At 37.1% G+C, this 26,195-nt stretch overlaps 1 protein-coding gene across 19 annotated transcripts in view; it reads right to left on the bottom strand.

Moving 5' to 3' along the window:
• The window catches only part of LOC105493536 (ribosomal protein S6 kinase C1), a 212,305-nt gene that overhangs the window by 34,846 nt on the left and 151,264 nt on the right, over window positions 1-26,195 (bottom strand). For 18 of the 19 annotated variants that reach the window (XR_011614076.1, XR_011614078.1, XR_011614083.1 and 15 more), the window contains 2 exons: window positions 10,059-10,106; window positions 8,364-8,496 (listed from right to left, as the gene is read on the bottom strand). Coding sequence is in view for 15 of the 19 variants with exons in the window: in XM_011761239.3 (XP_011759541.1) it covers window positions 8,364-8,496; window positions 10,059-10,106 (181 nt within the window). In the remaining 4 variants the exon portion in view is untranslated. Of the gene's footprint in view, window positions 1-8,363; window positions 8,497-10,058; window positions 10,107-13,008; window positions 14,589-26,195 lie in introns of those variants that run through there. The other variant, XM_071080507.1, reaches the window with a different exon arrangement.

Below are 26,195 nucleotides of genomic sequence, written 5' to 3'. Positions count from 1 at the left end.
GTTTATGTTAAACAATTATAGCTAAGTATCAAAAACCTGCTATAACAGTAGTGACTAGGAACAGTATTATAAGAAAGAATAATTAATTAAATTTGATCCAGAAATCTCAAAAGCAGTAACTGCAGAAGTATACTTTGTGGAGACAGAATTGCAGTTGCAAAGAAATGAAAAATTAAGAATGATGTGTTCAATGACAGGCTGGATTAAGCAAATGTGGCACATATACACCATGGAATATTATGCAGCCATAAAAAGGGATGAGTTCATGTCCTTTGTAGGGACATGGATGAAGCTGGAAACCATCATTCTGAGCAAACTATTGCAAGGACAGAAAACCAAACACTGCATGTTCTCACTCACAGGTGGGAACTGAACAATGAGAACACTTGGCCAAAGGGTAGGGAACATCACACACTGGGGCCTGTTGTGGGGTACAGGGAGGGGGGAGGGATAGCATTAGGAGATATACCTAATGTAAATGATCAGTTAATGTGTGCAGCAGGCCAACATGGCACATGTATACATATGTAACAAACCTGCATGTTGTGCACATGTACCCTAGAACTTAAAGTATAATAAAAATAAATAAATAAATAAAAATTAAAAAGAACGATGTGTTAAAAATAAATCCCTCTATTCATATAAAGAAGACAATTCTTCAGCACATATTTAGTGTAATCATTAACATCATATGCCAAGGGTACCTAAACCAGAAAATAATAATTGACAGTCAATTGCACGTGTAAAAAAGTCAATGGAAACATCAAAAATACCTCTTCCTACTTCACATTTCACTTCAAGAAATTCAATTAATACATATAGCACCTGACATGGTACCTAGCATAGAAAAAATGCTCAATAAAGGCTAATGGTCATAATATTAATCATAGAATTCTCATACACCTCTTTGTAGCAGTGATCTAGTTAACCATCTTCCCTATTCTATTTATTTAACTTTTTTTTTTTTTTTTTTTAAAGACAGAGTCTCACTCTGTAGCCGAGGCTGGAGTGCAGTGGCGGGATCTCAGCTCACTGAAGCCTCCAACTCCTAGGTTCAAGTTATCCTCCTGCTCAGTCACCCAATTAGCTGGGATTACAGGCATGCACCACCACAGTCAGCTAATTTTTGTGTCATCTTCCCCACTTTGATAACAGTTAGTGGTACAGGACATTATGGCATTTAACTGTTTCCTTTCATTTTTTTCTTAGCTAATGCTTTCTGTCCTCTTTAGAGTATATTCAGTGTTTCACATTTCCCCATATTTCAACTGAAGTTTAAAAGGAGCTATGCATTGAGTCTATATTCTTTAGTCTGTTGACAACAATACTCACATTGTCTTACCACAAATACCTACATTGTGTCAGTCTAACAATGCTTGAACCTAAACCTAAGATTCCTGTGTGCAATCCAAATAAAATGTCTTGGGTGGTTTTCAGTTCTCCTAGATGATGACTACTTTGAGGAAAGGATCAAGTCTTTTTCATCTTTGTATGTCTACTGCCTACACAATGTGCACGACATAGAAGTCACTGCTTGTCAAATCAGATGATGAGATGTACCGTATAAGCAGTACCTGCATCTGTAAAGTGCCACTGATCAGCAAGGAACGGTACCTTTTAATAAAGTTCTAAGAAAAGCTCCATTCATTCTTAGGCCAATTCCACCTGAATAAACTACTGAAATCTAAAATTCAATGTACTTAAAGTCTTCATTTTTGGGGATAATGCTATAACTACAACTAGATCCTTACTTTAAGTCCCTCCTGTAGCATTCTACCCTACTAACTGCTGCCTAATTAATCTTCTATTTCAGCACAGATCTTATGCCATTTCTGCATTCAAGAAGTCAAATTCCCTCCACCTACTGAATCATGTACCAACTCTGCACAGGCATTTGAACTCCTGAGTAATACAGTTACCAGCCCATGATTTGGTCCTCTCCCCCTACTCAACACAGAATTCATGATGGGCTTTTCCTCATACCACGCTTACACTTGGAATGTTTTTTTCCTAATAGTTTCCCCAGTATCTGCTTGTGAAAATCTTACCTATTCTTGAAGGTCCTTCAGAATCTGTTTTCTTTTACCAATTTCTTTGTATCCCTTAACTGGACGCAATATATATCTTCTCTGAATCCTCTATCATTCACCTTCATACCCTTTATGACATTTACATCATATTAATATTACTTTTATGCTTTTATTATCTCCTTTACGAGACTGAAAAGTCTTAATAGCTGCAGGCAGAGGATTCTATCTAGCTTGTAAAACAGGTATTAAATAAATATTTATTAAACTGAGTTATAGAAAGATAATATCGTTACAATTTTTTTGAAAACCTTTCAAGGAAAAGAATCTATAAGTAAGAATCTATAAGGATCTATAAGTATAACGTCATTTTGGGGGTCATATGTTCTTCCAAAGACATATATTAACCTTAAAAAACAACCTGTTATTACTAAAGTGCCTAAAATTTGTCTAATTTTGGGACTATAAATGATACTTTTCTAAGTCTTTTTGAAGGACATAAAATTGTAGATATTGAACCATTTTAAGATATAAAACTAAAAATTCATAATGTTTAATTAAAATTCTTTGTCTCTCCTCAGATTTTAAATCTATTGGTTTTCTATAAGATTGCAAAGTTTGTTTGTTAATTTGCTTGGTCAGAATTAGTACTTAAATTTCATATGTATGACAAAACACTGCTATTGCAGCAATCAAAATCATCTTTTGGCCAAGTAATTCAACGTGGAAAAAAATCTGTCCTACATATAATTCTCAAAAAATACAACAAACAAAAACATGTATGTATAAATACATGTATTTATATTGAGAACTGGAAACAATGTAAACATCAATAACAGCCATTTGCAAATACATAGTGCTTACCATGTACCAGATACTATTCTAAGCCTTTTACATATACAACTATTTAATCCTCACATCAACCCTATAAGGTAGGTAATTAATATTATCTCTATTTTACAAATGAGGAAACTGAGGCACAGAAAGGTTAAATAACTTGCCCAAAGTCACACTAGTAATGGTGAGCCAGCATTTATATTCACACAGCATGGCTCCATAGTGCTTATTTTTAATCCCTATACTATACTGCCTCTGTTAATACATAACTAAATATACTGATATATTAAAGGCGTCCAAGGTACACTGTTAAGATGGGGGAAAAAATGCAAGCTCAAGGCAATATGTAACACCCATTTAAGTTTTTTAAAAACAGACAGGTAGGGAGTGAATGCTTATAAACATAGAAAGTTATTGGAAGATATATGATAACCGTTAAAAAAGTGCCTATTTCTGGGGAATAGGTCTAGGCAACAAAGTGAATAGGGAGGGATAATTTTTATTTTTACTTTATAAACTTCTATTTTGTTTGAATTTATTTTATAAATTAGTTTTATAATTTTAGAAAACTAATTAATAAAAGGAGAATCATTTTACTCCTTGGGGCCGTAAGTAACTTGGAGAGAAATTCTTTTCTACCTCCTTTCTATTTTGTATATCCACAGTCAGAGACTTTTGCAACTTCTGTCTTTTAATTTGGTCTTTCATCTTTTCTCTGACTGACCCAGTATTCAACAATTATACACTGAGTACCTTCTAAATACCAAGTATTTTACTAATTCATCATACAGATGATGAATATTACATAATCCCTAAGCTGAGAAACTTAAACTCTCATGGCCTTGACTGAATACATTCTGCTTTCCCACCTTTCTCTCTCAAATAGTTTAAGAAAGGGCTTTATTAAAAGGAATCGTAAACATTTTAAACCTCTCTCCTAAAATCCTGCCTGATATATCCTAACTCTCTACTCAACATCACCTGAATATTTAATAAGCATCTCAAATTCACATGTCCAAAACGGAATCCCTGATTTTCCTTCTAAATTTACTTCTCCCACAGCTTAGTAAATGGAAACTACATTATCTCAATTATTTGAGCCAAAAACTTTGAAATCATGTAAGACAGAATCATGCCCATTCTACCTTCAAAATATATTCAGATTCTAATAACCATTCTTCACCACCTATGCCAGCAGTCCCCAATCTTTTTGGCACCAGGAACCAGTTTCATGGAAGACAATTTTTTCATGGACGGGGACAGGGGTGGGGGTGAGGGTGGAAATTGTTTTGGGGTGAAACTGTTCCACCTCCGATCATTAGGCATTAGATTCTCCTAAGGATTGTACAGCCTAGATCCCTTGCATGTGCAGTTTACAATAGGGTTTGTGCTCCTATGAGAATCTAATGCCACTGCTGATCTGACAGGAGGTGGAATTCAGGCAGTAATGTTCACTTGTCCGCCACTCACCTCCAGGTACCTGTCTGTGGCCAGGGGACCCCTGACCTACACCACTAATGCCCTGTCCAAGCCATCAGCATTTTCACCTGGGGTACTGCAACAACTCCCAAATTGATCTCCCTGCTTTTCCTTCTGCTCTCCTACATTCTGTTTTCCACCAAGCAGCAAATGATCCCCATCTCATCAATTCTTTGCTCAGCATGACCCAATAATGTCTTAGCTCATTTAGAATAAAAGTCCAGTTCTTAACGTGGCCTATAATGCTATACAGGATCTGCCTGCCTGCCTCCTCACTTCTCTAAGCATTCTTCCTACCGCTCTTTCTGTTCTGCTCCAGCCACACTGATCCTGCTGCTTCTTGAACACCAAGCACACAAATGCCTCTAAGCCTGTGGACCTACTTGTTTTCTCTTGCCAAGACATCCTTTCCTTACATATCTACAATGCTCCCTCTCTCGCTTCCTGAAGGTCTCTGGTCAAATGTCCCTTCTCAATAAGATGACCACCCTATATAAAAATAGCAAACCACCCCTTCTCATCCCTTTAGCATTCCCTTCCCCTTTCCTTTAGTTTTTCTCCATAGCATATTTACCTCCATCTGTCATATATTTACTTAAATATTTGCTTATTGTCTGTTCTGCCTCTATAATGTAATGTAATGTAAGCTCCATGCAGGCAAAGTCCTCTGTTTTGTTCACTGCCAAATTAGAACTATGCCTGTGTCCCAGCAAGCACTCAATACATTTCTAATGAAATGAATTAAAAACGGAAAGAAAGAGTCCAAGACACTCACATAAATCATGAGTAGTTCTGTAAGCAATGGAAAGCTAAATCTACAAATCATAAATATTCAAAGCATTCATGTTATGGAGAAAACAACTGTTCAAGGTTTGCTTTCTCAGTAATAACTATTCGCACATATGAAAAGTTACTTTTCTATGACACAGGCCAACTTCCTAATCTACGGAGGTGTCACTGATGTGTAAAAGAAAACACACTGTTCATCACCCAGTTCACTGCACTGCTCAAGCCAAATCTGAGAAATTACTGCAGATTTTCCTCTTCCTAATCTCAAATCCATCACAGGTCCCATTGACTCTCTCCTCAAACATCTCGACTGGTGCCCCAGAAGGCTAAGCCAGCAGCACCTTTTGACTAGCCTCCAGTATTAGCCTTTTTACTGCTTCTATTTTTACCTTTCTACAACGCATTCCCCATACAAGAGCCAGTGACCTTTTTAAAATGTAAATCAGATTGTGTCACCCCTCAAGAAGTCCAATGGTTTCCCAACGCACTTGAATAAAAGCCAAAGTCCTTACTCTGCTGTACAAGGCTCCTGTCTACTTCTCCAACAGCCTCATGTACCAACAAGTGCCTCACGTTGTCCTCGCTCTGCTCCATTCCAACCAAATGATGCCTTTCTTGGTCATCAAACATCCCAAGTTTGTTTTTACACTCATCCCTGTACCTGTATCTTATATTCAAATGATTGTTTCTTTTGCCATTCAGAACTTCTCTTAAATGCCACCTTCTCAGAGAGGGCTCCCTCGACTACTTAATTCAACATAGTCCCCCAGTTGTTATCTGTTAGATCTCCCTCTGTTAAAGATCTGTATAGCTCCTGCCAGGCGCGGTGGCTCACGCCTGTAATCCCAGCACTTTGGGAGGCTGAGGCGGCGAATCACAAGGTCAGGAGATCGAGACCACAGTGAAACCCCATCTCTACTAAAAATACAAAAAAAATTAGCCGGGCGCGGTGGCGGGCGCCTGTAGTCCCAGCTACTCAGGAGTCTGAGGCAGGAGAATGGCATGATCCCGGGAGGCGGAGCTTGCAGTGAGCCGAGATGGCACCACTGCACTCCAGCCTGGGGGACAGAGCGAGACTCCATCTCAAAAAAAAAAAAAAATAGATCTGTATAGTTCCTTTTATTATCCAATGTTCTCTTGCTTTTTGTTTTTCTGTTTGACTTTTCACAACAAGAATTTAAGTTTCAGGCCTGGCGTGCTGGCTCACACCTGCAATCCCAGCATTTTGGGAGGCTGAGGCGGAAGAATCGCTTGAGGCCAGGAGTTTAAGACCAACTTGGGCAACACGGAGAGACCCAATCTCTACAAAAACTTTAAAACCTTAGCCAGGGATTACATGGTGCACGCATGTAATCCCAGCTGAGGCAGGAGATCACTTGAGCCCAAGAGTTCAAGGTTACGGTGAGCTATGATTGTACCATAGCACTCTAACCTACGAAACACAGCAAGACCCTGACCACCCCCAACCAAAAAAAAAAAAAAGAATGTTCTTGTCTTGTTCACCTAAAAAGCAGCCTACTATACAGTACATGCTCAATAAATTTACTGAATAGTTAATTAATCCAGAGTCTCTATTTGCATTGTAATTTACTATCTTTATATTATAAAACCATCTTAAAATTAAACAATAGACACCTAAAATGAATGGTCAAAAGAGACAAATTTTATGGTCATGTGACCAAAGTCAGATATGGTCGATAGTAAAGAGGGATCTAAAATAGTAGAAAATTTAAAAGTCATAAGTCTATGACTTTAAAAGATTATAAAAATTTTCCACACTATTCAAGTAAAATCAATTGAAACATCAGCTTCAAGAGGTATAAGGGATAGTGAGAAGATGGTAGAAAAAAACTGAAAAATGATCTGGAGAAGGAAAAGGAAGAGGAAGAAGAGGAAGATACAGCTACAAATAACAGAGGTAAGCTAAGATTGAAAATTTTGCCATAGATAATCTCCAACATGAATAATCCACACTGGGTAATAGAATATTGACTATAATTACATTCATCCTACTGACCTTGTTCTAAATTATTATGGATTATTACTACGCAAGTTATTTTGTTCCACACCAGAGGTGGCTGTATTTCGCTATCAGATGACATGACCTCTAATTCAATAATGTCTGTAATGCACTGGTATCCTCAGATAAAAGCTGTCTATAATGTCTGAACAAAGGTGAATTAGTTATCCAATTCACACACACAATTAACTCTCTTAATACCTGAGAGACCATAGAGCCCCTTCTGAATTTCCTATTAAATACTGCATATGGAGGTCTTCCCTCCATCTGTAGTTATCTTGTGCTATACTTCACAATAAACAATATTGTTTATTGCCCCCATCAAAAATCTTGCATTCGTTAATCATATGAGACCTCATTCCAGAAAGCATTGACTTCTTTTCCTAAAAAATTGTATTAAATACAAATGTTATGCCTATTAGTAAAGTACAATAGTTATATAAAAATAATGGCTTCACGAAATATGGGAAACAATTAAAATTTTTTTACTATTTTACGAACACCTCTTAAAAGTCAAGTGGCAATATGTATTAAGTAAATTTATATTTATGTGTGTTTTCAGTCATCCTAAATAAAAAACTATTTATTTAAATTCAGGTATTAAAGGACAAAAAAAAAATCAAAACATAATATTTTTTGCCACCTGTTCCCTCTACAAAGAGCTGAAATTTCATAAACAGTTTGAAGGCAGAGAACTATGCCTCTGCTTTGTACCCATATGTGATGCCAATGGCTGTATTCATAAAAACTCAGATCAGAATAACTAGGTAACGTCAAATGTTAAACAAACACCCTTGACTTCTAAAAGAAGGAGGTAATTAATTAATTCTTCAGGGGATGCTTTTCATTTTAGTCATCTAACATAATGTATCCTTTCAGCAGGGAACAAGTGAACAAAATATCACTAAAATAAAATCTAGCTCTCTTACCACACATTCACATTAAAGTTCTCATTATATTAGGTAAATTTCATGAGAAAGTAAGTAGTGAAGTAAATCTACAAATGGTACCATAGTTCACATGAAATCTGCTGTTCACCTGGGTTTTCATTTTCCCTCACAACTCAAAGTAGGGAGGTAGAGCAGAGGAATAGGAAATGGTTTCTTAAACATGTTTCATATATTCTATCTGCTCATGAAATGACAGAGAGAAACTGGAAGCTAAGTAGGTGACATTCTTCACTGCATAAACAATCCAAACTACAAACCAACCTTCCGCATGCTGCAGCACAAGAAATACTGACTCCTCAGAGATGATGTACTTATGCAGACACACCATGTTGGGCACACAGCGGGGGATGATGGTCTTTCTGTTCCTGCTGTATTCACTGCTTTTCCTTAGACCCTGACAGAGAACAAAAAGGTCAGTTGTATCCTCAGCTGCCTTTGGAGCCTGCTGTGCTCTGTGTTTATCAACCAAACTAATCTATCCGAGTTACTCTGGGCTTCAGAGAAACCACTCATCTGCTGCTCTATGCCCCCCAGTCCCTGGAGGCTCTGCTGATGGCATCTGGCATGAATCCAGAGAAGGAAGATGCCACAAAGCTGCCATTAAAATCAATTACGTGGGTCAGTGTTTTTATTAGAGATGCTCTCAAACTAAGTCATCAGGATGACACACAGTTATTTCTCTGTGACCTTTTCTTAAGCTTTATTTTACTTATCTATATCTTTAAAGCAGTAGACATTGTAAGACCAATGCAAACTCCTGAGACATAAAAGGTATTCTTAGATTAAGCAGGCAATTTTAAAATCCCATCCCCTAGAAGTGCAAACAATATTAAGTCCTCTTACAAGGAATAAGGTTTGTCTATTTTCTGGTGTCATACTGTTTTTAAAAACTGGGGAAATGTCAATGATAATGTATATTCACACACACACACACACACACACGTGTTTCAGTATGTGTCAATGTGACCTACTGCCATGCCTTATCAGCAAAAGAAAAAGCATCAGAAAAAGAAATATAAAATTAATAAATTCATCTTCTGAATGCTGTGAAAATGCTTAAATTAGGATATTTTCAGAATATGTACTAGCACAGTCCATTCCAAACACAATTTCAAAATTTCAAAATTGAGGGTTCTTTCTCTCCTGATTAATTTAGTTATAAATTACATTATGCATAGAATCAAAATTGAATTTAGATCAAAAAGAGGACCAGGAATGTAGATAATGCTTTCCCAAAATACCTGTAACAAGACTTTAAGGCAAAATTTTAGCTCTTAAGAACTGTAGTGATAATCGAAGGTGAGACTGTGTGTAGTCTTCACGATTATAAAAAATGTTCTTGAGATGTATTTACACACTACACATTCAAACAACACGAAATGGTTCTTCAATTTATCCAAATTATTTCCTCCATACTCTGTATCAAAAAAAAAATTGTTAAATGCATGCTATCAACCATGATGGAAGGATAAAAAAAAAAAAAAGGTAAATAAACATCACCAGAAACAACATTAAAGGACATTCAAAACCTAAGGGGGAAATATTAACTACTTAGTTAGCATTAACTAAATACTAACTAAAATATTTTCTTTCAGAAGCATAATTTGAAATTAAAATTTTAAATTCATTAAACATACAAATTTTACTTACTCTTTTTTTTTTTTTGAAACAGGGTCTCACTCTTGTTGCCCAGGCTGGAGTGCAATGGTGCAATCTTGGTTCACTGCAATCTCTGCCTCCTGGGTTCAAGCGATTCTCCTGCCTAAGCCTCCCGAGTAGCTGGGATTATAGGCGCCCACCATTACACCCGGCTAATTTTTGTATTTTTAGTACAGACGGGGTTTCACCATGTTGGGCAGGATGGTCTCGAACTCCTGACCTTAGGTGATCTGCCTACCTCAGCCTCCCAAAGTGCTGGGATTATAGGCACCGCACCTGGCTACAAATTTTACTTACTTTTAAAATGAAAGTCTGTTCTGTCCTTGTGTCCATTACAAGTAAAACCTACATAAAAGACATGAGTAATAATTTATTAACAATACAATGAAACATTAACTCTTAGCTTTAAACTAAACTTTAAGAGTGGGGCAGGGCTGAAATTTAATCCCCTCCCCAAAATTGTTCATTTCTGAATAATTTTTTTAAGTTGGCAAATTATAGAATCAAAATAACCTTATCCAAAATAGGTTTTATTATGGTTTCCTTTTCTAAAAATGACATATGTTAGAAACATTCCTGTTTCCTAAAGTATTTTAAAATGTATTTCTTAGAAGTAAAAGACATATTATTTTAAACAGAGTTTTCCCTCTTGGAACATATATGATCAACAGGAAGTGGCTCAAAAAAATTGTTCAAGTCTCAATTTTTTTCCTAAAATCTCCTATGTAGCAACTTGCTATAATGTGATCTCAATAACTCAGGCTCTAGCCTAAGGCATCCTTTTGGTACCACTTCACCTTGGATTCACCTTAACATCTCTTTCCACCAAATCCTATCAGCTCTGTCTTCAAAATGTATCCTGAATCTGAACTCACCTTACCATTTCCACAGTTAATACTCTGATTCAAGCAAAGACCAACTCTTACCTAACTTGTAACTACGGTGTCCCAACTGACCTCCCGGCTACCATCTGTGCTGCCCTGTGGTCTATCCTCAAAGCAGCAGCCAGGGTTTTCTTTTTAAAACATAAGTTAGAACATGGCACTCTTCTTATCTCACTGAGAGAAAAAGCTTAAGCCCATAAAATGACCTCGAGACCCTTCATAACCTCTCACACATTGCCCCCTTAAACTACTCATTCCCACCCCTCATCTTGATGGATAAAATAAATTAACAGAAGTATGAAATCATCCCACCCTATGAAGGCTTTATTATTTTGGAAATACTACAATAGCAAAGATTGGTAAACTTTTTCTTTAAAGGGCCAGACTGTAAATATTTGGGGCTCTGCAGGCCTATGCAGTCTCTGTTACAGCTTTTCAACTTTGTCATTATACAACAAAAGCAGCCGCAGACTGAAATTGGCCATGGGAGGAGGATTTGTATTACAGAAATCAGCAAACACTGCAAATGAGCCTCTTCACCCTACCAGAGAGCTGTCAAATATCTACCAGCCCACCACTGGATAAGGAGAGACAGAAATTAAGGATGGAAAAAAAGATGTTAAGCTTGAAAAAAATAAAGAATTTTTAAAAGGTGAGAAGAAACAGAAAGGTGAGATGGGAAACCAGTTTGAGAAGATGGAAAATTCCATTTTAGATAATCAAGTTGAAAAAATAGTGACAACTTCATCTTTGTCTTCTGAGTGTCTGACCTACACTACTTAAATTTCCATTAATTTCAATACAGTATTCTCACAGGTACCTCATATCCTCTTCCCAAGGCCCTGCCTTCACCAAACAAACACACAAACAGCCTGCTTCTCCTCCTATAGTACTAAGTAAGACCATCTTCCATGCATGCTCTGAAACAGTGGTCTAAGTTACTGTGAACTCTCTCCTGTCTCCCACCTTTGGAACAAGTGACTGATCCAGTATTCAACAATTACACACTGATAACCTTCTAAATACCAAGTATTTAGAATCAATTCTAAACCAATCAAATCAATTCTACCTCCTAAGCACTTCTCTTATCCACCCTCTATTCTCTAATCTGCCATATTTTAAGCATTTACTATGTGCTATACTTTACCCATGTGTAATCCATATTAATCCTCCCAACAATTCAATGATTTATTTTGTTTTATTGTATTTTCATTGAGACTGGGTCTCACTCTGCTACCCACGCTAGAGTGCCGTGGTGTGATTTTAGCTCACTGCAGCCTCAACCTCCCAGGTTCAAACGATCCTCCCACTTCAGTCTCCCAAGTAGCTGGTTCTACAGGCATGTGCCACAATGCCTGGATGAATCTTTTTTTTTTTTTTTTTGTAAGACAGGGGTCTCACTGTATTGCCTAGGCTTGTGTTGAACTCCTGGGCTCAAGTGATCCACCTGCCTTGGCCTCTCAAAGTGCTGAGATTACAGGGATAAGCCACCAGGTCTGGCCCAGTGAAATAATTTTACCATCCTATTCTACATTAAAAGACATTACAGACATGTCTTCTTGTGGACATAGACATTCTTATTATGTAGAAGCTATAAAGGTCGGTAACAGTATCTAACAAATGTGAGGATTTCAGTAAGATAATCTTATAAAAGTACAGCCAGTTGCTATTACTGCTATCACTATTATTGCTTCTTTTTCCCTGAAATGTTCCCCCAGCCACTTATCAAACAAGTATGCATCTTTCCATACGCAGCACAAATGTCACTCTCTCAGCAACACTGACTACTTTCTTCCTTTCTTCTGCTGTTTTACACAGCACCAACATCTATTATAGCATCTCTAACCCTTCAATTTGGGGGTCTGTCTCCCAATGAGACTTCAAGCTCTTTATGGGCATGCGATAAGGCAGGACAATGGGCCCCAAAGATGTTCATACCCTAAGAATCCCCAGCATTTGTGAACGTGCTACGTTACTGGCAAAAAGGCCTTTGCAGATATAATTAAGGTAGGGACCTTAAAACAGAGAGATTACACTGGATTATCTGGGTGGGTTCCAAAATATCATATGAATCCATTTCAAAAACAGAGAACTATCTTCTACAAAAAGAAATGCAAAGCACAGAAATGATATGGCTGAAAGGAAAATCATATTCAAAACATGAAAGGGATGCATGGCTGCTGGCTCTCAGGTGCAAAGGCCCACATGCAAGAACTGAAGAGAGGCTTCTAGGATCTCATAGCAAGCCTAAGAAGGAACCCAGGCAACTTTTAGGAGTACAGAGCAGTCCTTGGCTGACAGCCAGCAAAGAAACAGAGTTCAGTCCTACAACTCTACGGAAAGAACAGAATTCAGTCAACAACCTGAATGAGCTTGGAAGCAGATTCCTCTCCTGAGCCTCCAGTAAGGAATATAGCCTTGCCAGCACGTTGATTTCAAACCAGCAACTGTGTTAGACTTCTGACCTATAGAACTTTAATAATTTAGTTGTTATACACTGCCAACTTTGTGGTAATTTGTTATGACAGCAATAGAAAACCAATAGCATAAAAATTATTCTATCACAGAATACACTGTTCTCACACAGTGAATGTTTAATAAACATATGGTTAGTGAATTCAAGTCTAAAAGTTTGTAAGGTAGATGACGACATGGGAATAGAGCTTAGAAAATAAGTCGGTACTAATGATTTATATTTGAGCATTCTCCGTAAAGATAAAAACTAAAGACACAAGAATGATCCCACTGGAACACTTCCTTTATTTCAGGCACTCTGCTGGGTTTTAAGGAATTAAATCATGTAACTCTCTCAACAATCCAAAGAGGTAGGTATCTTTTATTAATCAAGTTTACAGATAAGGAAATAAACATAAAACTGTACCTCTCTGGAGTGCACTCTGAAACACTGGAACTTCTTTAACCTCAGGACTTTGTCCATACTCACAAAGATAATAAGTGGTAGAGGGTAGTCTGGCTCCAGGTTTCTTTCTCTTTAACTGCTAAGCTATACTATTTATTTCTGAATTTTGAAAATATACATAGTTGAAATATTGTGAGTAAATACGACAATAACCAAAAGTGTAGTGAGAAAAGTACAAAGAGAAAACACGGTGGTTCAGATGACAGAGAAAGAGGATGCTTAAGATGAGTGTAATCTATGCCAAACAACAGGGAGAAGCCATGAAGAATGAGGACTGAGAAACCATCACTGGTTAGGGCAGTTAGGAAGTCATATGTAACTTTCAATACAGCATTGTACAGTGAACTGCTGAGGATAAAAGCCACATTGCACGGAGTTAATAATGAGTGATAAGAAAATAGAGGTAACATATATAAGCCTTTCAATAGTAAAATATGTCAGAAGAAGGAAAAACACTAAAACGAAATAGTGGGATCATCAGTTGAAACAAAGGGTTTGACTTTTATTATTTTTCAGATGGGATAGACTTATTCTTTCCATAGCTGCCCTTTGAGTTATAATCAACACAAATCTTGAGCCTCCAAAATATGAAAACACATCTGTGAACTTTAAGAGTTAAATCAACATACCAAGAATGTAAAAGGAGGCACCATGGCCCTCTTTCTGCAAAGGAGAGCTCAATAAACATATTTTGAACATCTGTTGAATCTGTGAAGACATTTAGTGTTTCTTCAGTCTCATTTGTTTTTATATGAGGTGTGACTTTTTTTTTTTTGAGACGGAGTCTTGCTCTGTTGCCCAGACTGAAGTGCAGTGGGACGATCTTGGCTCACTGCAAGCTCCGCCTCCCGGATTCATGCCATTCTCCTGCCTCAGCTTCCCGAGTAGCTCGGACTACAGGTGCCCGCCACCACGCCTGGCTAAATTTTGTATTTTTAGTAGAGACGGGGTTTCACCGTGTTAGCCAGGATGGTCTCGATCTCCTGACCTTGTGAACCGCCTGCCTTGGCCTCCCAAAGTGCTGGGATTACAGGCGTGAGCCATCGCACCCAGCCTATATAAGGTGCAACTGTTAAGTCACTTACCAGAAAGCCAATTCTATTTGAACAAGACACATCTATATGAAGTAGAACACATCTCACTAGGTAAAAGGCATGGAAGCTGTACAACCAAAGGAAAGAACTTCTCCCTATAAAAAGCCTCTTAATTGACTCAACAAAATATACCTGCATAAATCAGGAGTGATACCTCTTTACTCATCTCACTTAGCCATGAAGCATGAAGCAGATCAGATAAAAAGGTCAAACTGGCTGGGCGCAGTGGCTCATGCCTGTAATCCCAGCACTTTGGGAGGCCAAGGTGGATGGATCACCTGAGGTCAGGAGTTCAAGACCAGCCATGGCCAACATGGTGAAACCTCGTCTCTACTAAAAATACAAAAATTAGCCGGGCATGGTGGTGGGCACCTGTAATCACAGCTCCTTGGGAGGGTGAGGCATGAGAATCGCTTGAATCAGGAGGCAGAGGCTGCAGTGAGTTGAGATCATGCCACTTCCACACTCCAGCCTGGGCAACAGAGTGAGACTCCATCTCCCAAAAAAAAAAAACAAATTAAGATGGATAAACAAGGCTGGGAAATGCTGCTTTGTTTATATTTTCTTCTCCTATGAAGTTTGTGTGCAACTAGACAACGTTCACATTGAGGCAATAAACACAAGAACATATGTGATTTTTTAAAAATGTGCCCTTTGACTGTCAATTTCTCCCAAACAGGTGTTGGCTAAATGATTATAAATTGGCCTCTGGATACACCTCTTCAACTGAGCCGTACAGGGCTGGTGATAATATAATTAGACCCAAAAACATCAGGCTGGTGAATGCTTTCCATCTGTTTGGCAATAATGTTTAGTTAACAATAGTCTTTAAAAGAAGCACCTTCAACTTCAGTTCTTAAAGTTATTTATAGAGCCATTCTTAACACACCAGCACTCCTGCTAACAAGAGCTTTAGCCGCTTGGAAATTATTAGCCATACAGCTGTACACAAAGAGAAACGACTGCATTTAACATCTGTATCTTTCCAAATTTACACGCTTCAACCTCATTTAAAGTCATTTCTTAATGAACAGTGCTATGGTGCTGCATTAATATTATAGTTGCATGCACAAAGATCATAAGGAGCCAAACATTTTTTTTTAATGCCAACAGTAGGCCAATCTGTAATAGAACTGTCAGCATAAAGGACAAAATAATAGCTTCTTTAACCCTCAAACAGAATTTGTTCATTTGTAGACTAGAACACATCAATTTAAAAACTGCTCATGGGTTTGCTCACCTTTATAAAAACAAAAATCTAATTTGTACTAGCTTGATACAATTGTCTTTCCAATAAAAGCCTCCTAAAACCATCTTTTATTTCATGATAAAACAAGTACTATAACTAAAACTGTCATGAAATAATTATCTTGGATAGCATACCTTATTGAAAGAATACAATTAGTGTGTTTCTCCCTTTCATTTTTCACACTTACTTATCAGCCCTATATTAGCATATGGTCTAACAGAAGAGATTACTTCATCTTTGCCCATACTAATACATGAAATAACAGCTCCTAACTAGAGCGAGGGTGCGGGGGGAGGGGAAGCAGACAACTTATTCCTTAAGGATTAGCCTCATCTGTTCTTCAATTCCAGCAGCACAGTGAAACTTGCCCACTTTTCTTTCATAATAGTAGTAGGAAAAGCTCCAACTGATTACAGGTTAGAGTCTATTTGTTAACTAGAATTAAGAAAGGAGTAATATTTAAGTAGGCAACCATCTTTGCAAAGAAAAGAGGGAGAAAGGGTACATCAAAAGTATCAAATGATGATTATTTTTAAGCATAGAAAGAAAAATAATATGGAGAAAAGAGATATGCTACTACGAAGAAACTATGACTGTGGTGAAGAAGTGTGGAGAGTTCCCTTCAGTGGGGATTAAGTGTCTCCCCATTCATGAATCTTAAGATATTTAATTTAAATGTTGACAATGGAAGTTTGGAAGTCCCTGAAAATAACTTCAGCTCCAATTCCTTTTAAAAGAAAGATTACTTGGGTAATTTGAGGGAACGGCTATCTCTACTTTGGTGCCAGTTACTTCATGGGACTCCAGAACAATTAATACTAGTTAAAATAATGCTTCAGTCTACAGAAAATTAGTACAACCACCATGGAAAACATTATGGAGATTCCTTAAAGAACTAAAAGTAAAACTACCATTCGATCCAGCAATCTCACTATTGGGTAGCTATCCAAAGAAAAAGAAGTCATTATATGAAAAAGACACGTGCATATACATGTTTACAGCAGCACAATTAGCAACTGCAAAGATACCAAACCAACCTAAGTGCCCAGCGACCAATGAGTGGATAAAGAAAATGTGGTATATATACTCCATAGAATACTACTCAGTCATAAAAGGGAATGAAATAATGTCTTTTGCCGCAACTTGGATGAAGGTGAAGGCCATTACTCTAAGTGAAGTAACTCAGGAATGGAAAATCAAATACCATATGTTCTCGTAAGTGGGAGCTAAGCTATGAGGATGCAAAGGCATTTAAGAGTGATCTAATGGACTTTGGGGACACAGGAGGGAAGGTTGGGAGGTGGGTGAGGGATAAAATACTACGTATTGGGTACAGGGTACACTGCTTGAGTAATGGATGCACTTAAATCTCAGAAATCACCACTAAAGAACTGATCTGTGTAACCAAAACCACCACTACCCCAAAAACTATTGAAAAAAAGAAAAAAAAAAAGACTACAGGACAAACACAGAGCATCCCTTAATGGTGTCGCATATAATCTGATTTGTGTTTGCTGCTTATAATCTGAATGAGATATCAACTGTGTTAAGTCATGCTCCTGGTAATTCATATATAAATAATGATAACAGAAAGAATAAAATCAACACAACAAAGAAACTAGAGAAAATATTACAAGCCCGATTTTGCATGTAAGAGTTTTTCCCAACATATTTTCATATGAACATGATTGCACTTACTATACTCTCTTTCAAAAATAGTCCATACTTGACTAGTATTAGATCTGAATTTTTAACTAGATGGGAAAATTTACAAAAGCTTTACCAGCTATATATCCTTGTATAGAAATGGTTTTGAACAACAAACCTAGAGCATTAAAACTTTGCTTTCCTCCCCTAACACCATGCATGATTATCAAATGTTATTCGTATTTTCTGCTAAAATAAAACTCATTTTGTATTCTTAAAACATCCAAAATGCGTTTCTACTCTTAATTCCACACATTATTTTCATGAGGCATCTTTATAAAAATGCAACTACTAGAAAACAAGGAATAGTACTCGGCAACCTTTAATATCAAGAATTCTCCCAACTGCGGTCTAACTTCTCTTTCTTTGGCATCAGAAGGCCAGCAATGTTCCCTGTACCACTGCCCAGCAACTCCAAAAGCAAAAGATGTTGCTCCTACAGCGTTAGTCCATCAGAAGCTGCACCATCAAGAGCATCAGCATGAACAGACCATGCAGAGACACTTCTCTCATGTTATGCCATGAAACCAATCTGTCTTTGGTTTCGTAAGTTTTCCACTGATGAAAATGCAAGCTTAATGAGTAAAATTTGACATGGATACTTATAACTCCAGTCTAAAAGATATTTTCAGCTACTACTCTCAAGGATACATTTTAAATTGAGAAAAATATATAAGGTACCCCTAAGATTTATGGGTAACAAAGAAAATCCTTTGGAGCCTTACCAATGTTTTATTTGTGCTACAACTTCCCATATAGCAGATTATCATGAAGTGAACAAATAATCCGAAAAGGTTAGCAATGTTCCCTGTACCCACTGCTCAGTAACTCCAAAAGCAAAATATGTTGCGCCTACAGCTTTAGCTCATCAGAAGTCACTGCATCAATTTCTGCAAAGTTAACAAAGTTAAGAATGTCAGAGTCAAGAATCACCAACTAATTTAGAACAAAATGAAATATCTCTTTGAGGCAGGTTGAGTTCTTCAGGCTCCTATTTGATCCAGAAATACCTTCAAAGGTAGAAAAAAACAGACCAAATCTACCAGAATTATATGAAGATTGTACTTAAAATCCACATCTCTTCATAGTTATTAAAATCCAAAATGCCATAATTCAAAATATACTCTGTTTATTCAAATACCTAGGATTCCTAAAAGCACCCTATTTTTCAATTTATGTAGTTATCTTATTTATCTTAACTACCAAGGAACTGGGGCAGAAACAGAGGAAAAAGAACCAGGTTAGGAAGAATAAGTAACATAAGACTAAACTGGTAAATAACTACTTCTATAAGAACACAACGAATTGTAGATTTCTTTAAACTCCCAGACATTCACAAAGGTTTTAGTATGCTAATTTTTAATTAAAAGATATTTCAGCAGTGAAAGCTCTTTCATATGCACTACTGATTCTTCATCAAACGTTAACTTTCCAACTTAACACCAGTTTAGCCGGTGGCAGCCTGAAGGTTTACCATCTGCTGCTACCCAAAGTCACTGTGGCCACCTTCAGAACATATGCATCAAAGCCCCGAGATAACAGACTGAAGAAATACTGCCTAAGTCAGCATAAGGGGGATGACGAACCCAGAGGCAGGCAACAGGCAAGCTACCAGAAAATACAGAACATCATGAACCATCAGTTAGCCTATGGAAAAAGTACCCAAGGTCACAGGGGACTCCAATGGCTGAACAAAAAGACAAGAGAAATACTACTCCTAATGGAATAGATTTAAGTCATTATGTGATCTTTCTATTAAAAAAAAAAAAAAAGTCTAGTCATATTTAAAATCACCTGCAATTTAATTGAAAATATGGATTACGGTGAATAAAATGAAATATAAAATGTAAGGTGTTTTATTCAGTCTATGGATAATAATAAAGATTGTATTTTTTATGGAGTCACAAAAGTAGTGTATTGTGTTTTGAAAGGCTTGCTTTTCTGGTACTATCATACCCATACTTCAAACATAACATGAGAAAATAGACTTTGAGACAGATTTAACAAAATCTGCAAAATACCACTTTAAAAACCTGATGCCATATATTTAAGGTAATGATCATGTTTCCCATAATACCTCATATAAAAACAAAATATTGTGGTGTCTTTTAAAAACAGAATCTCAAGAATCTAACTATATTCAATTCTAACTGAATAACTGGCATGTATTCATCGTAAAAGAAATGTATTCATAGGAAATTTTCTTAGACTTCATCTTTGCTTTCTGCTTTTTAAAATGTATTTTAAATGTAGTTAGAAGAAAATAAGTATAGAAGATATTTTCTAGAAAAATACACAAAAGCATCTTTTAATTCTTAGTTTTAAAATGGCAACAGAAGGCTGGGCACAGTGACTCATATCTGCGATCCCAGCACTTTGGGAGACTGAGGCGGGCAGAGTGCTGAGGCCAAGAGTTCAAGACCAGCCTGGCCAACATGGCGAAACCCTCTTTCTATAAAAATACAAAAATTAGCTGGGTGAGGTAGCACATGCCTGTAACCCCAGTTATTTGGGAGGCTGAGGTACAAGAATAACTTAAACTTGGCAGGCAGAGGTTGCAGTGAGGTGAGATCACACCACTGCACTCCACCTTGGGTGACAGAGCAAGACTCCATTTCAAAAAAGTAAAATAAAATGGCAACAGATGCATTGTTTTGTGTTAATTCTGATCTTAATCCGGATTTTTAAAGATTCTTCAATGCTTCCACAGAGAATTAGTTATAAACTAACTTAAAAATAGGGCATTATTAAACATTCATGTACCATAAAAACTGTAGTAATAAAAGTAATGAAGCACATTTAGCTTACCCTATATTTAAACTTGATTAATACAAACATAGCCTGTTGAATGTCAATATCAATAGCTTCTATGACACAATACTGTATTGTGTGTTATATTCCATGTGAATTCAATTTATACCTATAAATACTTAATAATTTGGGTAAGTACGATGGTTTTTTAAAAATCATAGTTTGTCATTGTGATAATAGCTGAAAACAGAGCAAATCCTACCAGAGTAAGTTTATCTTCCAAGATATGAATAGATTATGAATAATATTAGAAAAAGAAAATAAGCATATTTTGACAGTACTAAAACAGATTTACAAATAAAATTTACTTAAAATTCAAAAGCTAGCCATTCCTACATTGTTTCATTCCTCCAAGGGCCAGTGAAATATGATTGGCAAAGTTTTTTTGACAGACTAATATCAGGATCATTAAAGATAAAGAAAAATGTTAAATGCTTTTCTAGTGGTTATCAATGAACTGATTCTAAACTTTATGTAGAAATGCAAAAGACCCAGAATAGCTAACACGATACTGAAGTACAAAGCTGGAGGACTGATACTACTTGACTCCAAGGCTTCCTATAAAGCTACAGTAATCAAGACAGTGTGGTATTGGCTAAAGAATAGACAAATCAATCAATGCAACAGAACAGAGAGCCCAGAAGGAGACCCACATAAATATACTCAACTCACTTTTGAAAAAAGAGCAAAGTGAATACAACAGAGCAAAGAGCCCTTTCAAAAATGGTGCTAGACTTCCACATGCAAAAATGTGAATCTAGAACAGACCTTACACTCTTAACAAAAATTAACAAAATGGATCATAGAACCAAATGTAAAACATAAAATTATTAAAATCCTAGAAGATAACACAGGAGAAAACCTAGATAACTTTGAGTATGGTGATGACTTTTTAGATATAATATCAAAGGTAGAACCCACTCATGAAAGAAACAATTGATAAGATAGACTTCATTAAAATTAAAAACGTATGCTCCATGAAAAACAGTGTCAAGAGAATGAGAAAATAAGCCACTACCAGAGAGAAAATATTTATAAAAGATACATCTGATAATGGACCATTAGCCAAAATATACGAAGAACTCTTAATGATTTTAAAAACCTGATTAAAAAATGGGCCAAAGACTGACACCTCACGAAACAAGATATACAGATGGCAAATAAGCATATGAAAAGATACTCAACATTGTATGTCACAAAGAAAGTGCAAACTGAAACAAGATATCACTACATACCTACTAGAATTGGCAAAATCCAGAACACTGACACCTCCAAATGCTGGCAAAGATACAAAGCAACAGACACTTCCATTCATTGCTGGTGGAAATGCAAAATAACACATTCACTTTGGAAGACAGTTTGGCAGTTTCTTACAAAACTAAACATACTCTCACCATAAATGAACCAGCAATTACACTCCTTGGTCTCTACTCAAAGGAGCTGAAAATACTGCACATGGATGTTTACAGAAGTTTCATTCATAATAGTCAAAACTTGGAACAACCAATACATCCTTCAATATGTGAATGGATAAATAAACTGGGGTCATCCGGATAACAGAATACCATTGAGCATTAAAAATAAATGAGCTGTCAAGTCAGGAAAAGCATAAAGAAACCTTAAATGCATATTACTAAGTGAAGAAAGCCAATCTGAAAAGGCTACATACTGATTCCATACTGATTCCAACTATATGACATTCTGGAAAAGGCAAAACTGTGGAGATAGAAAAGATCAGTGGTTACACGTGTTGGCAGGGAATGAATAGGCAGAGCACAGAGATTTTTAGGGTGGTGAAAATACTCTGTATGATATTATAATGCTAGATACATGTCATTATACATTTGTCCAACCCCACAGAATGTACAACACCAAGAATGATCTTAATATAAACTATGAACTGTAAGTGATTATGATGTGTCAATGAAAGGTCATCAGTTGTAATAAATGTACCACTCTGGTGGGGGCTGTTGACAATAGGGGAGGCTATGCATGGGTGAGGTCAAGGGGGCACATGGAAAAACTCTGTCTCTCTCAATTTTGCTGTCACCCAAAACTGCCCTCAAAAAACAGTCTTAAAAAACAAAACGCTTCTCTACTTCCCATCTAAAAATCACTTGGCCAGATCCTTGGGTTACACACCTTTACACAAATAACTAAAACAAGTCCTACACTAAAGTGATGCAAAATCCAGGTTATTCTCCAATAAATAAACTACAAACACAAATTTAAAATCTCTCATATTCATATGAGCCAAATGTCAATGAACGTGAGCCATTCCTCAATGACGTCTCATACTAAAGTGTGAAGTTAATGATTTAGTGAACAATAAACCTACCAAAGAAATATCTTTTATATGTATGTAAAAAAATTTTTTACTTTGTATAATTTTTCAAATTCTAGGCCTATACATCTATTACTTCATAAAACCTGCTTCCAAAGGACATGGTGTGTCTTTGTAAGGAAAATGGATATAAATACAGCAGAAGGCAGAATATAAAAGACAGCGAAATTGGGTTTAAAACAGAATTGCTAAAGAGCTAGAAAAAACAACCACTTAGGAGGCTCTTCTCCGATCCAAATGCTTTAAAAGCTAGATCTCTCTACACCTTTGTCATTCTCATTTTGATAGTCTGTTTTCTGTTTTTGTGAAGAATCTGCCCAAGGCCATAAAGGGATTATGCTAAAGAGAGGTTAAAACTCTAAAGTTCTGGGTTTATAGGCCCAAGTTCAGCTCATGCCATTCAATCCCATAATGAATCCATTTATTCTATTTTTCTAGTTTGAATTCTGAAGTTCACTTGGGATGATAACTTGACACTGTTAAATTTAGATGAAAATTAATTCAATTAAAAGTATAGTCTATTGTATTTAGCTTTAGCTTCTTATTTGCATTTGCTAGAAAAACCAAATACTCTGATGTTGACATAAACTATTTCACTGTCCATTCATACCCTGGTTTAATATTTTCTGTCTGCTGCTAGATGTGCTCTATAAATACGCTTAAAATAAGTCCCTAAAAAGCACCAAATACATCCACATAGTTCTCATTTATAGAATTAGGGCAGTATGTAGTCAGACAGTTAATAAAACCTCTCTCATAATGATAATAGACACAGAAACAACATTCTCAAGTCAATCAATACATATCCAACTAAGCTGCCAATGTCAAAGGTAGCCTGATTCCAATTCAGAAGAAAATGCCTCGAGGGCAAGGAAACTTTAAATGTTATTATTTTAAAATGTGTTTAACGAGTTTGTACTTTTGTAGCAGATGGAGCCAAACTTCTGGTATTGATTAAAATTTAACAGTATTTTTAAATGACCTAGAAAATTTATTGAGTATAAGAACACAATGTGTTCATGTTCTGAAAAATTTCAAAATGTTTTAAAGCACATATGAAACACAAAGGCACAATACTCATTCTCAAATTGACTGCAAATTCTCAAATTGACTGCAAATTCTCAATTTGACTGCAACAAAGTACTCTGTCAACAATCTACAGGTATACTCTGTGAGAAACGGTGGAAACAGGACAAGCAGGAATGTTTGGACAGTTTTCAGTTTGTAATATCCTCTTGCTCTGATGCTTCAAGTATATATTTTGAGGCACAGATTTACAGATTATTTGAAATGTTAAGACACAATTTCGTCTCTTTTTGTTACCTTCAAACTTACTCAACAAGTATACTTGGTCAAGTATACTTCAGAAATCTGAAGGCTTATTGGAAAAGGCACAGAAATAACATCAAAAACTACTGTACAATAAAGATTAATGTTACTGTCAGAGGTGTTCAAACCAGAGCAACTCCATCTTGAACAAGGGTTGGGTAAAATGAGGCTGACTCCTGCTGGGCTGCATTCTCAGGAGGTCAGGCATTCTTAGTCACAGATGAGACACGAGGTTGGTACAACATACAGGTCACAGAGCCCCCACTGATAAAACATGATGCAGTAAAGAAGCCGACCAAAACCCACCAAAACCAATATAATGACAAAAGTCCCCTCTGGTGGTCCTCACTGCTCATTACACACTAATTACAATGCATTCGTATGCTAAAAGACACTCCCACCAGCACCATGACAGTTTACAAATGCCATGGCAATCCCTGCAAGTTGCCCTATATAGTCTAAAAAGGGTAGGAACATTCAGTTCTGGGAAATTCCCACCCCTTTCCCAAAAAACTCATGAATAGTCCACCCCTTATTCAGTTTCTATAATCAAGAAATAACCATAAGTATCCTCAGTCAAGCAGCCCATGCTCCTACTCTGCCTACAGAGTGGCATTCTTCTATTCCTTGGTTTTTTTTTTTTCTTTTTTTGAGACAGAGTTTTGCTCATGTTGCCCAGATGGGCATGCAATGGCATGATTTCGGCTCACTGCAACCTCCACCTCTCAGGTTCAAGCCATTCTCCTGCCTCAGCCTACCAAGTAGCTGGGATTACAGGCATGTGCCACCACACTAAGCTAATTTTGTATTTTTAGTAGAAATGGGGTTTCACCATGTTGGCCAGGCTGGTCTTGAACTCCTGACCTCAGGCGATCCACCCACCTTAGCCTACCAAAGAGCTAGGATTACAGGCATGAGCCACCACACCTGGCCTCCTTTACATTCTTAATAAATTTGCTTTCACTTTACTCTGCGGACTCACCCGGAATTCTCTCTTTCGCGAAATTCAAGAATCCTCTCTTGGGGTTTGGATCAATATTCCTTTCTGGTGACACTATCAAAGGTAAGTTTGAGGTGGTAAAAGAATACAAGTAAAAGATATTTAAATCAGACAGCAGATGAAAGCAAGGGGGGGCTACTAAGAGAAAACAACAATTAAGAATAAGAAATTGGGCCGGGCGCGGTGGCTCACGCCTGTAATCCCAGCACTTTGGGAGGCCGAGGCGAGCAGATCACGAGGTGAGATCGTGACCATTCTGGCTAACACAGTGAAACCCCGTCTCTACTAAAAATACAAAAAATTAGCCGGCTGTGGTGGCGGGCGCCTGTAGTCCCAGCTACTCGGGAGGCTGAGGCAGGAGAATGGCGTGAACCCAGGAGGGGGAGCTTGCAGTGAGCCGAGATGGTGCCACTGCACTCCAGCACTTCAGCCTGGACAACAGGGCAAGACTCCGTCTAAAAAGGGAAAAAAAAAAAAAAAGAATAAGAAATTGAGGAAGACAAGGGAAAGAAGGCACTCCAGGTAGAGGGGTACATCACGTGTGAAATGTGATGCATTTGTATCCCTCCAAGTTCCACGGGGCTATAGCAACATAATATGTTGTGGTGTGGTCTTAGTTCATCCAAAAGGGGAAGAACCAAGTTAAGAACCAATAGAGAAAGGAAGGACTCGATCACAAAGAACTTTATAGGCTTAGCTTGAAGTTTAAACTTTATCCTTAAAACTGTGAAAAGGTTTTAGATTTTAAGCATATCCTGAAATTATCTCCTAAAAACAGGAAGACATGAAAAAAGTATATACACTCTATGCCACTGCACAGCCAGCGAGATAGCCACCCTTTTCCACACAAGCAGAAGACTAAAGGTTCAACCTCTGAAGATGTGGAATGAGACAGGTACTACAAACAGCTAAAGGTGGGACTGAGGAGTGGTACTGAAAACAGAGGCATTATGTGAAAACCTGTACACCAAATGGTGAGGACATCATTCCTGCTTACACCACTGGGCTCCCACAATGATGCTGGTCTTAAACTAACTCCCTAAGTAGATTATGATGTTCTTCTCTGAGAAAACCAATTGGCCCAAGAGATAAAACA

The sequence above is a fragment of the Macaca nemestrina genome, chromosome 1 (genome assembly GCF_043159975.1).
Source record: "Macaca nemestrina isolate mMacNem1 chromosome 1, mMacNem.hap1, whole genome shotgun sequence".
NCBI classification, from domain to species: domain Eukaryota; kingdom Metazoa; phylum Chordata; class Mammalia; order Primates; family Cercopithecidae; genus Macaca; species Macaca nemestrina.
This window is presented reverse-complemented; position numbering and strand designations above follow the sequence as displayed.